Source organism: Arachis hypogaea, chromosome 9 (genome assembly GCF_003086295.3).
Source record: "Arachis hypogaea cultivar Tifrunner chromosome 9, arahy.Tifrunner.gnm2.J5K5, whole genome shotgun sequence".
Taxonomy (NCBI): Eukaryota; Viridiplantae; Streptophyta; class Magnoliopsida; order Fabales; family Fabaceae; genus Arachis; species Arachis hypogaea.
Genome location: NC_092044.1, coordinates 19,811,760 through 19,824,963, shown reverse-complemented (window position 1 = coordinate 19,824,963; position 13,204 = coordinate 19,811,760). Strand labels below are relative to the sequence as shown.

Sequence of the window (13,204 nt, the reverse complement as noted above, 5' to 3'; positions counted from 1 at the left end):
TGATGTGTCACGTTAAGTGCCACGTGTCATGATGACGTGACACGTCATGTAGCAAGTCAGTAACACGTGGCATGTCACGTGTCAGTTGACATATAAAAAAAATTTTATTAGTCAAAATAGTCCTTAAAAGTGTAGACGTAAGTCATTTTCATCCCTCAAATTTTAAAACAGAACAAATCTTTTAGCACTTCTAAATTTAATTCCTTACCAAGTCACCAAAAAATTTAATTCATTACCACATGGATTAAATTAAAATAAGATAAGATAAAACGCTATGCTTTCTCTTTTTTCTACTCGTTACGTCCCTTTATAAACCATTGTTTGCTTCCCAAATTTTCATCATTAACAAAGTATCTGATCTTCTTAATATTTTCTCTGGACTCATACATATATGTATATTAATATCATCACAAGGCTCTTATTCTTTTCTATCAATCCATCGTTACACCAATGGCCATGCGAAAGATTTATGCATCTCTCCTGCTGTAGCTGCAGGAGTTGGATTCTTCTTCTATAATACGAAGGTAAGAAAAAGATATTTATTTATTTATGTTCATATAAAATGTCATATAATTCCAAAAAGTAACATCAAGATTTCTATAAACGCAGAAACTTACAAAAGGAATTTCAGCATCTGATCAAGAAACAAGGTCAACAAGAGTATTGGAAGAACAAACCAAGGCTATTAAGAAACCAAGTGTGGCACCACACTTTGATGGTTTGCATTGTTTTGAAACCTTTGTTATGAATTAAATTTTCGGAAAGATGTACAACTGAACTGATTATATGAGATAGATAAAATAGTAGAAGAATTTATATTTATTCGTTTAAATAATTTGTCTCAATTTATTTCAAATCATTCATAATAGATATAAAATTAATTTGGTAAAACTTTTATTTTTTTAAATAATTTAAGGAAACTGTCTTTTAAAAGACAATTTATAGTGTGTTTGGTTTTGTGTTGGAGGAGAGAAAAGCTTGGTTTGCGTCTATTCAATGCTTTATTTTTATATTTGTCAACTTTTTTTTTATTTTCTAACCGCAAAGGTAATTTCTACCTTTTAACTTAGGATGTGCATGGTTCAGTTTTTCTATAAACTGAACTGAAACTGCACTAAACCATTTTAAATGGTTTAAAAACTGAACCAAACTGCTTTGTCACATATGAAACTGGTTCTAAATCAGTTTATAATACAGTGCACCAGTTTAAACCAGTTCATAAAAATAAAACTGGTTTTAACTAAAAAAACCAGTTTAAACTGGTTTATAGGCTAAAACTAGTTTTCACACTCTCCCTCTCTCTCTCCCCTCTCTCCCCACTCTCTCTCTCCCCTCTCACTCTCTCTCTCCTCTCTCTTTTTCTCTCCCTCCCTCCCTCTCTCTCTCCCTCCCTCTCTCTCTCTCTCTCTCTCTCTCTCTCTCTCTCCTTTTCCTTTTCTGCTCTCTCTCTCTTCTTCCCTCACTCTCTCCTTCTCCCCTCTCTCTCCTTTCTCTCTTTTTTCTCTCTCTTCTCCTCTCCCTCTCTCTCCTTTCTCTCTTTCTTTCTCTATCTTCTTCTCTCCCTTTCTCTCCCTCCTTTCTCTCTCTTCCTCCTCTCTATTTTCCTTTTCCCTCTTTCTCCCCTTCCCCTCTTTCTTCCCTCCACTTTCTTTGTCTTCCTCTCTCTCTCCCTCTCTCTTTCTCTCTCCCTTTTCTCCCTCTCTATCCCTTTCTCTCATTCTCTCTCTCTCATATCCCTCTTCCTCTCTCTCTCCTTTCCTGTCCCCCTCTCTCTCTTCCCCCCTCTCTCTCCCCCCTCTCTCTTTCTTTCTCTCCGTCCTCTCTCCCTCTCTCCTTCTCTCCCTCCTCTCTCTCTTTCTCTCTCCTTCCCCTCTTCCTCTCTTTCTCTTCTTTGCTCTCTCTCTCTCTCTCTCTCTCTCTCTCTCTCTCCTTCTCTCTCTCTCCCTCCTCTCTCTTCCTCTTCTCTCTCGCTCCCCTTCTTTCTCCCCCTCCCTCTCTTTGTCTTCCTCTCTCTCTCTCCACCTTTTCCTTTTCTCTCTCTTCCCCTCTCTCTTCCCTGCCCCTCTTTCTTCCCCTCCCCTTTCTTTCGCTCTCCTTTTCTCCCTCTCATTTTTCTCTCTCCCCTATCCCTCTCTCCCATTTCTCTCTTTCTCTTTTCTCTCTCTCAATTTTTCTCTCTCTCTTCCTTTTTCTCTCTTTCCTTGCGCTCTTTTTCCCCTCTCTTCTCTCTCTTCCTCTCTCTCCTCCTCCTTCTCCTCTCTCTCTTCTTCTCTCTCTCCTCCTTCTCTCTCTTATTTTGGAGAAAAGAGGAAGAGAAAGAGAAGAGGGATATAAAGTGAGAAAAGGATATGAGAGAGAAAGAAAAAAGAGAAAAAAAAGAGAGAAAGAGAATAAGAAGAGAGAGGAAGGAGAAAAAGAGAGAGAAAAGGATAGAGAAAGAAGGGAATGAGAAAGAGAGAAAAGGAGAGAGAAATAAGGGAAGGAGAGAGAGAAGAATAGGAAAGAGAAAGAAAAAAGAGAAAAATGAGAGAGAGAAAGAGGATGAGAGAGGGGGTGGAGAGGAGAGAAACAAAAGGGGAAAGAGGGAAAAGAGAGAGAGAAGGGGAAGGGAGGGAGAGAGAGAGAAGGGGGATGGGAAGGGGAGAGGGGAGAAAAGGAAAGAGAGAGAGCGATAGAAAAGAGAGAGAGAGAGAGAGAGAGAGAGATGAGGGAGAGAAAGAGGAGAAGGAGAGAGAGAGAGAGGAAGAAAGAGGGGATGCGGAGAGATAGAGAGAGGAGGGAGAGAAAAAAAGGGAGAGAGAGAGAGAGAAAGAGGAAGAGAGAGAAGAAGGAAGGGGAGGGAGAGGGGGAGGGGGAGAGAGAGGGGGACTGGAGGGAGAGGGAGAAAGAGGAGGGGAAAGAGAGAGAGAGAAAAAAAGGGGAGGGGAGAGAGAGGAGGGAGAGAAGAGAGAGAGAGAGAGAGAGAGAGAGAAAAGAGAGAGGGGGAGAGAGAGAGAAGGAGAGGAAGAGAGAGAAAAAGAGGGAGACAAATAGGAGGGGGAGAGAGAGAAAGAGAAAGAGAGAGATAGAGAAGGGAGAGAAGAAAGAAACAGAAGAGAGAGAGAGGGAGAGAGAGAGAGAGAGAGAGAAAGAAGGGAGAGAGGAGGGGGAGAAAGAGGAGAAGAAGAGAGAGAGGAAGAAAGAGGACAGGGAGAGAGAGAGGAGGGAGAGGAGAGAGAGAAAAAAAGGGGAGAGAGAGAGAGGAAGAGAGAGGGGAGGAGAGAGAAGAAGGAATGGGAAGGAGAGGTAGAGAGGGAGAGAGAGAGAGAGAGGAAAAAAAGGGAGAGGGAGAAAAAGGAAGGGAGAGAGAGAGAGAGGGGAGTGGGAGAAAAAGAGGAGGGAGATGAGAGAGAGGAAGAGAGAGAGGAAGGAAGGGAGAGGGAGAGGGAGAGGGGAAAGGAGAGAGAGGGAGAGGAGAGAGAGAGAAGGGAGAGAGAGGGAGAGAAAGAGAGAGAGAGAAAGGGGAGAGAGAGAGAGAGAAAGAGAGAGAGAGAAAGGGGAGAGAGAGAGAGAGAAAGAGAGAGAGAGAGAAAGGGGAGAGAGAGAGTGAAGGGAGAAAGAGAAAGAAAGAGTATGTAAAATTAATTTTGGAGTTTAAATAAAACCAGTTTTAATTTGGTTTAAAACTAAACTGAACCATAAAAACTGGTTTTTAATAAACTGGTTTTTCATAAAAACTATGGTTTCAGTTCAGTTTTTTATTTAAAAAAACTGGTTAATTTAAAACAGTTTCAGTTCAGTTTCAGTTCAGTTTAGTGAAACCAGTTTTTTTGCACACCCCTACTTTTAACTCACGTTTACTAAAAGTTGGCTCAGGATTCAGTGATCTTAGAATCTTTGGATTACTTAATGGTTCCATTAGAAAATATATTTTTAGAGTTTTTTTAACAATTGCTACATAGTCCCTGAACTAATTTTAGTTACAAATTAACCTCATATATTTTATTTAATTATAAAAATTGTTTTTTATTTTATAAATTATTATTTTATCAATTATCTATTATATTTATTAATAATCAAATACAAAAACAACAACTAATTATATCCTCTATTGATCCTAATAAAGCTTTTGGCCATTCCAATCGATTAAAATATTAAATTTATCTCGTGACGTTCGTCCATGGCTTCCAAATCGTGTTTTCTTGAAATTCAATCGATTGGTTTATCAAAACAATCGATTGAATTGTAACTCAATCGATTGAATTACAGTATATCACAAAATAATTGATTGAAAATTGTAAGGTAGAATGGTTTTCACTTAGACCAATCGATTGTTTATACTTTCCAATCGAATGAATGCCCCAAAAACAATTGATTGTTTTTGTTACTCAATCGATTGAATTCACGAAAACAATATGAATTTACCAAATATAATCGATTGGAAAGTAATGACAGTGAAGTTTTAGCCAAATTCAATCGATTGGTAATGTAATCCAATTGATTGGAAGGTGATGAAGTTGAATTTTTTGCCAACTTCAATCGATTGGTAATGCTACCCAATTAAAAGTAAATAATATTTAAACTTTTTGTTTAACAAAATTAAAATAAAGCACAAAAATAAGAATAAATTTGTATAGGAGTACATTCATTATGTTATAATTTTAATAATTAATGTAAATTTTAAAAAATTGAATAAATTTATATTTATTTTGATTACATTCAAAAATGAATTATATGTATTCTTATAATCAAGAAATATACTTAATTTCTTTTATAATAAGTAAGTTTTTTAATAATTTAATTTATTAAAAAAATCTCATCTTTTTATTTATCCTACAAAATAAAAATTCATATTAATAGTTTTGAATAAGACAATTAAAATAAAATATAAAAATAAAACTTGAATAAAAAAATACAAAGTTTTCAATCTAAAAATATAAAATAGTTAAAAAATAAAAAATTATTTAAATATAATTTTTCAAGACACTCTATAACTTAGATGAATAAATATTAATTTTAAAATGAATCATGATATATTGATACAAAATTTATTGTGTGTAAATTTTTTTTATCATCTCTCGTTAATAACAATATTGGAACTTAAATTTGAACGCTAATTGATATTATATATTGTGTAGGTACTTAGAGTATATTAGAAAAGTACGTTAATAATTTAAAGAGAAAATTTATTAGTGTAAATTTATTTTTTTTAAAAATTAATCCTTATTGAACTATTCTACTTTTATTCATTCAAAACATATCTTAATAAAAATATTTGTAATAATAATTTACATCTAATAAGAATATCTTAACGAGCAGTTACACTTACATCATTCTGTTATGGGTTAATGCAAAATTTACAGAACGTGAGTACGTGATTGAGTATGTTGTTTTAGATTATAAACATAAGAGTAAAATAGGAAAAAAATATTCGACACCAAATCCTCTGTATTCCTAATATAAATTGTTATAGATAAGTATAGTTTCTTAAAATTTTGGGGTGTTCAGACCACTACTTGCCCCCTCTAAGTCCATCCCTGATTACTAGCTAATTAATTAATAATAAAAAATAAAAACATCTATTTACTTTTTAGTATTTCTTAATTTTGTGAATTAATAAAAGATAAAAAAATATTTTTTCCTTACACAATCAATTTCACGAATAAAGTATCCAAACAAATAATTGCAAAATTAGATATTCTATTCACTGGCCTCGATTTGTAATCAAAACAATGGTTTGTTTTTTGAACACTACAATGAAAAACTTGATTGGACCTTTGCTGATTACTGCAACGGTGATTAACGATGAAGAAATAGTGGATATTAAATAGATGGATGTTCCAAAGAAAAACAATTAAATTTTTTATAATCAAAGAAAATGATACACGATTTCAATGGTGGGATTGAATAATTAGTGATGGATTATTCACCAATTTATAATGTTAATATTAAGGAAAAGATAAGATTGGTTTATCTACATCAAAATAAAACAGCAAAAATTGAAGATAGAATTTTAAAGATAAGATAGATGAATAATAAGATAATTTCTAAAAAGATAACAAGATTGAAATAGGCGTAGGACATATTTCAATCGACTGGGTAGCATTACCAATCGATTGAAGTTGCCAAAAAATTCAACTTCATCACCTTCCAATCGATTGGATTACATTACCAATCGATTGAATTTGGCTAAAACTTCAATGTCATCACTTTCCAATCGATTGTATTTGGCAAATTCATGTTGTTTTCGTGAATTCAATCGATTGAGTAACAAAAACAATCGATTGTTTTTTGGCATTCATTCGATTAGAAAGCATAAACAATCGATTGGTTTAAGTGAAAATCATTCTACCTTACAACTTTCAATCGATTGTTTTGTGATACACTGTAATTCAATCGACTGAGTTACAATTCAATCGATTGTTTTGATAAACCAATTGATTGAATTTCAAGGAAACACGATTTGGAAGCCATGGACGAACGTCACGAGATCAAATTTAATATTTTAATCGATTGGAATTGCCAAAAGCTTTTTTAGGATCAATAGAGGATATAATTGGTTGTTGTTTTTGTATTTGATTATTAATAAATATAATAGATAATTGATAAAATAATAATTTATAAAATAAAAAACAATTTTTATAATTAAATAAAATATATAGGGTTAATTTGTAATTAAAATTAGTTCAAGGACTATGTAACAATTGTTAAAAAAACTCTAAAAATATGTTTTCTAATGGGACCATTAAGTGGTCCAAAGGTTCTGGGACTATGTTGGACTAAAATTTATTTTCTATGTACCAATTGTGTCATTTACTATTCATATGTTTATTTTTTTATAATATTTTTTCAATGTTCTCTTGTATATATTATTTTTTATAAAACTTCTATTATGGAATATTTTGCTTGAGATTTTTTTACCATTATTGTTATTTTTTTTTTTTGTTGTATAGAATATTTTGTTTGCTTTGTATTATGATTCTATTAATCCTATTAGAATACTAAAAAACATGAGAGTACTAAAAAAATATTAAAATTTATTTTAATATATAAAATAAAATTATAAGATAATATAAAATAATTATTTAAATTCATGTTATTTTCTATAATTTTTAATCTAAAAATGATTTTGAATAATGTAATCCAAACAATATTTAGTTTACTATAATCTATTTTGAATAAAAATTACCAAACATAAACCACGTTAATACCAACTCATTTCTGAACAAAATCAATTTTACAAAATCAATTCTATACAAATCTCCGTTTACGAACGTTAATCCAAACACATACTAAGAGTTCGGATGCATTTCTTCTCTTTTGTAAAATTGAGCTCCTAAATGTATCATGTTTAATTAAATTCATAAAAACTCTGTATTAATACCTTTCTCTCATAATCAGTTTTAGCCTATTATTTCCCATCAATAGTCTCTGCTCTGAGTTAAAAGATTTTAGCATATGAAGAATAAGGATGCATTAGGAACATTATCAAAACTTGCAACTTTAAAGGGTAAGCAATAAAATATCTAAAGACTAGCTTCGATCGTAAAGGAAGCAGGGAAACAACCAATTGCAGTGGTTCTGTTAGCATGCCATTGCCAATTTGCCATTCCCCAAATTTTACAGAAAATATAGAATGAACTCAGGAAAATTAATTCGAGCAGTTGATTTCTTCTGTTATTGCCAATTACAAAATGACACAGAAAACTTTCCGCCTTGTGTCATTGTTATAAACGAAATTTACAGAAAATATATAGCATCTGTAACTCCCGAAAATTTAGGCTGCAGTACTACGCATACTGAAACCAGCATTCTCTGGTTGCAATTTCTTTCTGCTGTTTTATGGTGAAAAATGGAGCAAAAAATGTTTTTGGTAATATCTAGGATTACCGAAGAATTAACCATAACCGGGAGATCAAAATAAAATAATCTGGTACTTTATAAACTCAAGCTGTTGCAGCCAAGGGCACAGATCTGTGACATGCTCTCTTTGCAGCGCGAACAATATCTTCAACCTACACATCGGCATACAGAACAAACCAAATTTAACCAATACACATGTACCAAAGCTTTCAGTAAATTAACACTGATTTCCATGACATACTTGTGTCATACCAAGCCAATCATCTCAACACTATTAGGTTAGAAATATATAATACTTATTTGCTTTATTGAATCAATATGCATAAGAGAATGAATCATCCAAATCAGGGTGGCAAATTCACTGAAAATAAAATTTAACTTTAGAAGAATCACCTGTGGGACAGCCATTCTCTCTAAATTGGCAGCATAAGGCATAGGAACATCAGCCCCGGCAATTCTCTCAACCGGTGCATCGAGATAACCAAAACTCTCCTCAACTACAGATGTGCTGCTCAAGAGATGCAAGAAGGTTAGTTTATTTCCAACAATTAACAAGTTTAACAGTTAAAAGGTCAATGCAAAGAGCTAACCAAATTTCAGCGCCAACACCATGCTGAGGAAAACCTTCTTCAACTGTCACCAATCTGTTGGTTTTCCTGACTGAAGCATTAATTGTGGTTCTATCAAGTGGCCGAATTGAACGCAAATTTATAACCTATGCAGACAAATCCTTGACTCAGTATTTTTATCATAACAGAAACACAGGTTTCATCGGGAGAAGACTTTCAATCACAAACCATGGCAAAGCTTACCTCAGCACTGACTCCTTCCTTCGCCAGTATCTCCGCAGCCTAAGGACCAAGCAAGAGAGTTATTTATATCCAAAATCTTCTGTGTGTGAAAAAGATTCTGAATCTTTTACAAAAAATAAAAAATGAAGGAAAGAATAAAGATTCTAATGTTCTTAAAAAGTTTGTATAACACCACATAACAGACCAGTGCCTTCCAAAATTTACAATGCCTGTTAGTGCAAGGAACCCAATTATCTTATCATATTCCTCAGCAAATAGTAATAATAAATTGGATATAAAAGCAAACAATACATATCTAGATACCTTAAGAGCATAGCCAACCATTTTTGAATAGGCTGTAATAGTAACATCTTTTCCTTCTCTCTCAATCTGTTAATAAAATGCATAATGAAAAACAAGGATTCAGAGTTTATAGACAGGTATTTCATATATTATAGTTTATAGATAATATTACCTTTGCTTTTCCAATGGGAAGGCAAAAACTGGAATCAAGAACTTCGGCTGAAACAGGGAATGACTCACCATATCTAAAGCGGAAATACACAAATTCATTTTCAGTTTCACATACTCCCTCCATTCCTTTATATACGTCACTTTATTTGAATGGAATTATTAAGAAAATTAAAATCAAGTGTAATGTAAAGAAAAATTACTAAGCAACCCTTAATAAATGAGGAAAGAGATAGTAGAATAATTTTGAACACTTATATAGATCAAGGTTTAATTAATAATTCAACAAAAAATGCTGCATAGACAATAGAATAATAGATATTGTGGAATGGAAAATATAAGCTAAGGTGAGAGGGAAAGAAAAAGAACAAAGGCATTATCAATCAAGGAGCACAACTTACAACAACTCATTTTCAAGAAAAACAACAGGATCAGGGTCCCTTATAGCGGCTTTAAGTAAGCCACGAGCATCTTCAGATGAATATGGTGCCAATACCTTCAACCCAGGGCACGAGGCATACCAAGCTGCATAACACTGCATAAAAAGTAAAGTTGTTGGATATACAATAAAAAATAAAAACCATGATATCTGTGCTCAACAGGTTGTAACCAGAGCATACTCAACAGGAAACACAAAACTAGTTGAGGAAAGTTTATACATAAAGGTAGAAAGCCTAGAGGTCCATACTTGAGAGTGCTGAGCACCAACACCAGCAGCAGCCCCATTGGGTCCTCTGAAGACGATAGGTACAGATATTTGCCCAGCAGACATGTAGTTTGATTTTGCAGCAGAATTAATGATGTGATCTATTGCCTATGGACAAATTAAAATGCAGCAAGCGGTTAAATTATGAACCTAATGAAGAAGCTAGTAAGGTGATCTTTCATTACATGTGTTGATGCAACATTTTTTCTCAACATTGCTGTCATGCAGAGAAAAGAAACTTCACATTCTAACATAATATGTTCTGAGAAATTAAGAACTGTGGCTAAAACAGAGGACAGAATTAAGAAGCAAAAAAATTCAAAAAATGAGTCCCAACATCTATGAAGCCTGGTTAATGCATATGGAGTTTCAGTGATACTAAAACTGCAAGTCAAACACCACACAGTAACTTGAATATATTGTTTATGATTAGTACAGCCAACAGTAACTTGAATACATTGTTCCAATATAGAGAGAGGTCAACAGTTTGCCTCCAATCACAAAGGCAAAATTTATATATGTAATCAAGACTCAAATGTGAACTCAATAATGTCCATATAATGTGACCCAGATATTCAAATCACAAAGAATTTGATTCTTTTCATTGTCTTAAGTATATTCTTCTTTTATCCCCAAAAATAAAAAAAATAAAAAAAGCATCGGGCAAGAAGAATTTGGCCAACTTCAAAAGACATCACAGTACTTTAATTAAATAGGTGCTTTAATAAAAATGTAAAACAACACACTTAACTTCACACTTTGTTCAAGGATTTAATCAAGTTAAACTCTAACCTGCATGGAGAAGTTAAAAGTCATAAACTCCACAACAGGCCTTAGACCATAGTAAGCAGCACCGACTCCAATCCCAGCAAAGCCAGCCTGCAATATATTTAGCAAACAAATTAGTCTCCTCACTAAAATAGTAAAATAAAACAGAAGCAGTGACAATGATGGATAGGGTTTATCCCTTATGTGATAATTCGGATTCTGTTTTATTTGTTCTTGTCGGCATTAAACTTTTCCCTTTCTGTTGCAGTCAGTCTTATTTAGGATAGATAAGTTATATACATGTAAACATTTGAGAGGAGGTGCAGAATGACAGAATTAAGATCTTGCGAATAAGTGCCTGAACAAATATCAACGAGTAAGGAAGTGTTTGTTAAAAAAATAACCTCAGTAATTGGAGTATCAAGAACCCTCTCAGGGCCATACTTGTCCAGCAGCCCCTTAGAAATCTACACGTAAGAAGAAGTAGAAGTTAAACAGATGATAGCAAAACAAATTCACAAATGCACAGCCACCAAGAAACCCATAACTAACCTTATATGCACCCTGGTATTCTCCGACCTGCAGTTAAATACACCCAAAACTATCATAAGAAACAGAAAATAGTAAAGAGACCAGCAAGAATTCATTTTCGAAAATAAAAATATGATAGTATGAATCAGGCACCTAAATTACCTCTTCACCCATCAAGAACACTTTAGGATCAGCAGACATTTCCTCATCAAGAGCAGAGTTCAGAGCCTCTCTCACTGTCATCTGTTATGTTATATCATAGATTAGAATATGTTAGAAACATATTTTCTTTCGAAAACATAAAACATGCATTAAGTTAGGCGTGAAATGAAAGGTGAGATAAACTAAAGGAAGAAAGCATACCTCTTTAGCTGCAGAAGCGAAAGCTCTAAATGCACCGAAGGCAGGGCAGATACTCTGCAAAGCAAAAAGTGTGTAAGATGCTTCCAAGCACCGTATCAGACAAAAGTAGGAAATGGTACCTACCTTATGCCTTATAGCACGCAACATCTTGCTTTACTTGAAACCTTGAACTCAAACAAAGCAAACCTAGTCACAAGAACCATAATCATCAACAAACAACATTCTTTACAAATTACATAACAAAGTAATCTAAAAGCCACACATAGAACCAGATACTGAAATCATATCTTCACACATATATAGCATATCCAAAGGGGAAAAAAACAGAGAAATGGTAGGCATTGGCTAATCTAGCGAATTATATATTTCATCAGTACCTTTTTTAAAAGTGTCTATGCAAATTTCATGATAGTCCATATTTATGTCAAATTTTTTCAAACTACATAATTTAATAAAACACCCTCTATTCCATATAAAAAACCTATTTCACCCTTCCCCAACTAAAGCTGCTATTCCGTTTACACACTTCCTTTACAAATTTTATGTGATTCATATCCCCTCCTGCTTTTATTGAACCACCTTCTTTATTCACACTAACAGCAAAAGCTGCTTTTCTATTTTTCAGTGGTCCAATCAAGCCGCTTTTTAACATTTGCAACCAAAAATATTTTTTAAAATCTCTATTCAAATCATTAATTGGTGTAATTTTAGAATAAAGCTTAAAAAGAGAAAGTTATCCCCAAAAAAAGGAGTTTAGAAGTGACGAACTTTCCAATGCATTTCTTAATTTTGTCTTAATAATTTAGAATTATAATTGTTAAACATGTCATCATGGTATAAAACAAATAATATTAAATTTTACATGCATTCTACTAGTCTAGAATAGTGATAGCCTCCATAACCGTTTTATATATACTTGAATATCACTGAATCTTCCTATTTTCAATATCTAATTATTAGTTACTTATACGTCAAGTGGATTTTTAGAAGGTAAAAGATTTAACATACTAGTTGATCGGTGATACTTAAAGCATGAAACCAAATCCATTATAGTTTTGAATCTTTTCCACTACGCAAATCGGAGCGCAATTTATACTATACAGCCGCAACAGAAACAACTAAATCAGAGAAAAATTATGAAATTTCAGAAATATATATTAAACCAAAAGGAATTGGGGAAAAACAAATAGAATTTGGGGAAAATAACTCACGTGGTGAAAGGCAGAGACAGAGAAGGGTTAACGGATCGTGTTATGGAAGCGACGGAAGGTAGAAAGCAGCTTCAACGAATGGAGATTCAGAGAAAATGGAGACCGGAGATTGGGTTTGTTTTCTGTTAAAGTTGCCAACCCTTCATAAAAGGTATGCGACCAACACCAACCTACCTACCCATAAACCGGGAGATATACATACGCTAATCAAATTTTGTATTTTTTGTATTTTTGTTTATAAGGTAGCTTTTGGTGGAGAGACAGAAACGGAAAGACTGAGACTGACAGACAAATATTAAGAGACAGGGATTGAAATAAATTTCAGTATTTTGTTTGGTGTAAAATGGGAGACAGAAATTGAAACAATAATAAAACTCTAATTTAATTTGCACAAAGGTTAAGAAAATTTCAGTCCCCATCTCTAAAAATTTCAGTCCTCTGTGTTCCTATTTTTAAAAATTTTAGAAACAGAGACAGAACTTTTAGTACCAGTCTCTAAACTAACAAACACAATACTGAGT

General features: G+C 33.4%; 1 protein-coding gene across 1 annotated transcript; it reads right to left on the bottom strand.

Annotated features, from left to right (window-relative positions):
* Positions 1–7,630: 7,630 nt before the first annotated feature.
* Positions 7,631–12,903, bottom strand: LOC112710629 (pyruvate dehydrogenase E1 component subunit beta-1, mitochondrial). The gene is made up of 15 exons (XM_025762938.3): positions 12,684–12,903; positions 11,596–11,658; positions 11,473–11,526; positions 11,272–11,352; positions 11,131–11,157; positions 10,983–11,045; positions 10,603–10,689; positions 9,793–9,918; positions 9,506–9,639; positions 9,109–9,181; positions 8,958–9,023; positions 8,655–8,693; positions 8,433–8,557; positions 8,236–8,350; positions 7,631–7,994 (listed from the first exon to the last, which is right to left on the bottom strand). Exons 2-15 carry the CDS (start codon positions 11,617–11,619, stop codon positions 7,926–7,928), a joined length of 1,083 nt encoding a protein of 360 aa, XP_025618723.1. The 5' UTR covers positions 11,620–11,658; positions 12,684–12,903; the 3' UTR covers positions 7,631–7,925.
* Positions 12,904–13,204: the final 301 nt, after the last annotated feature.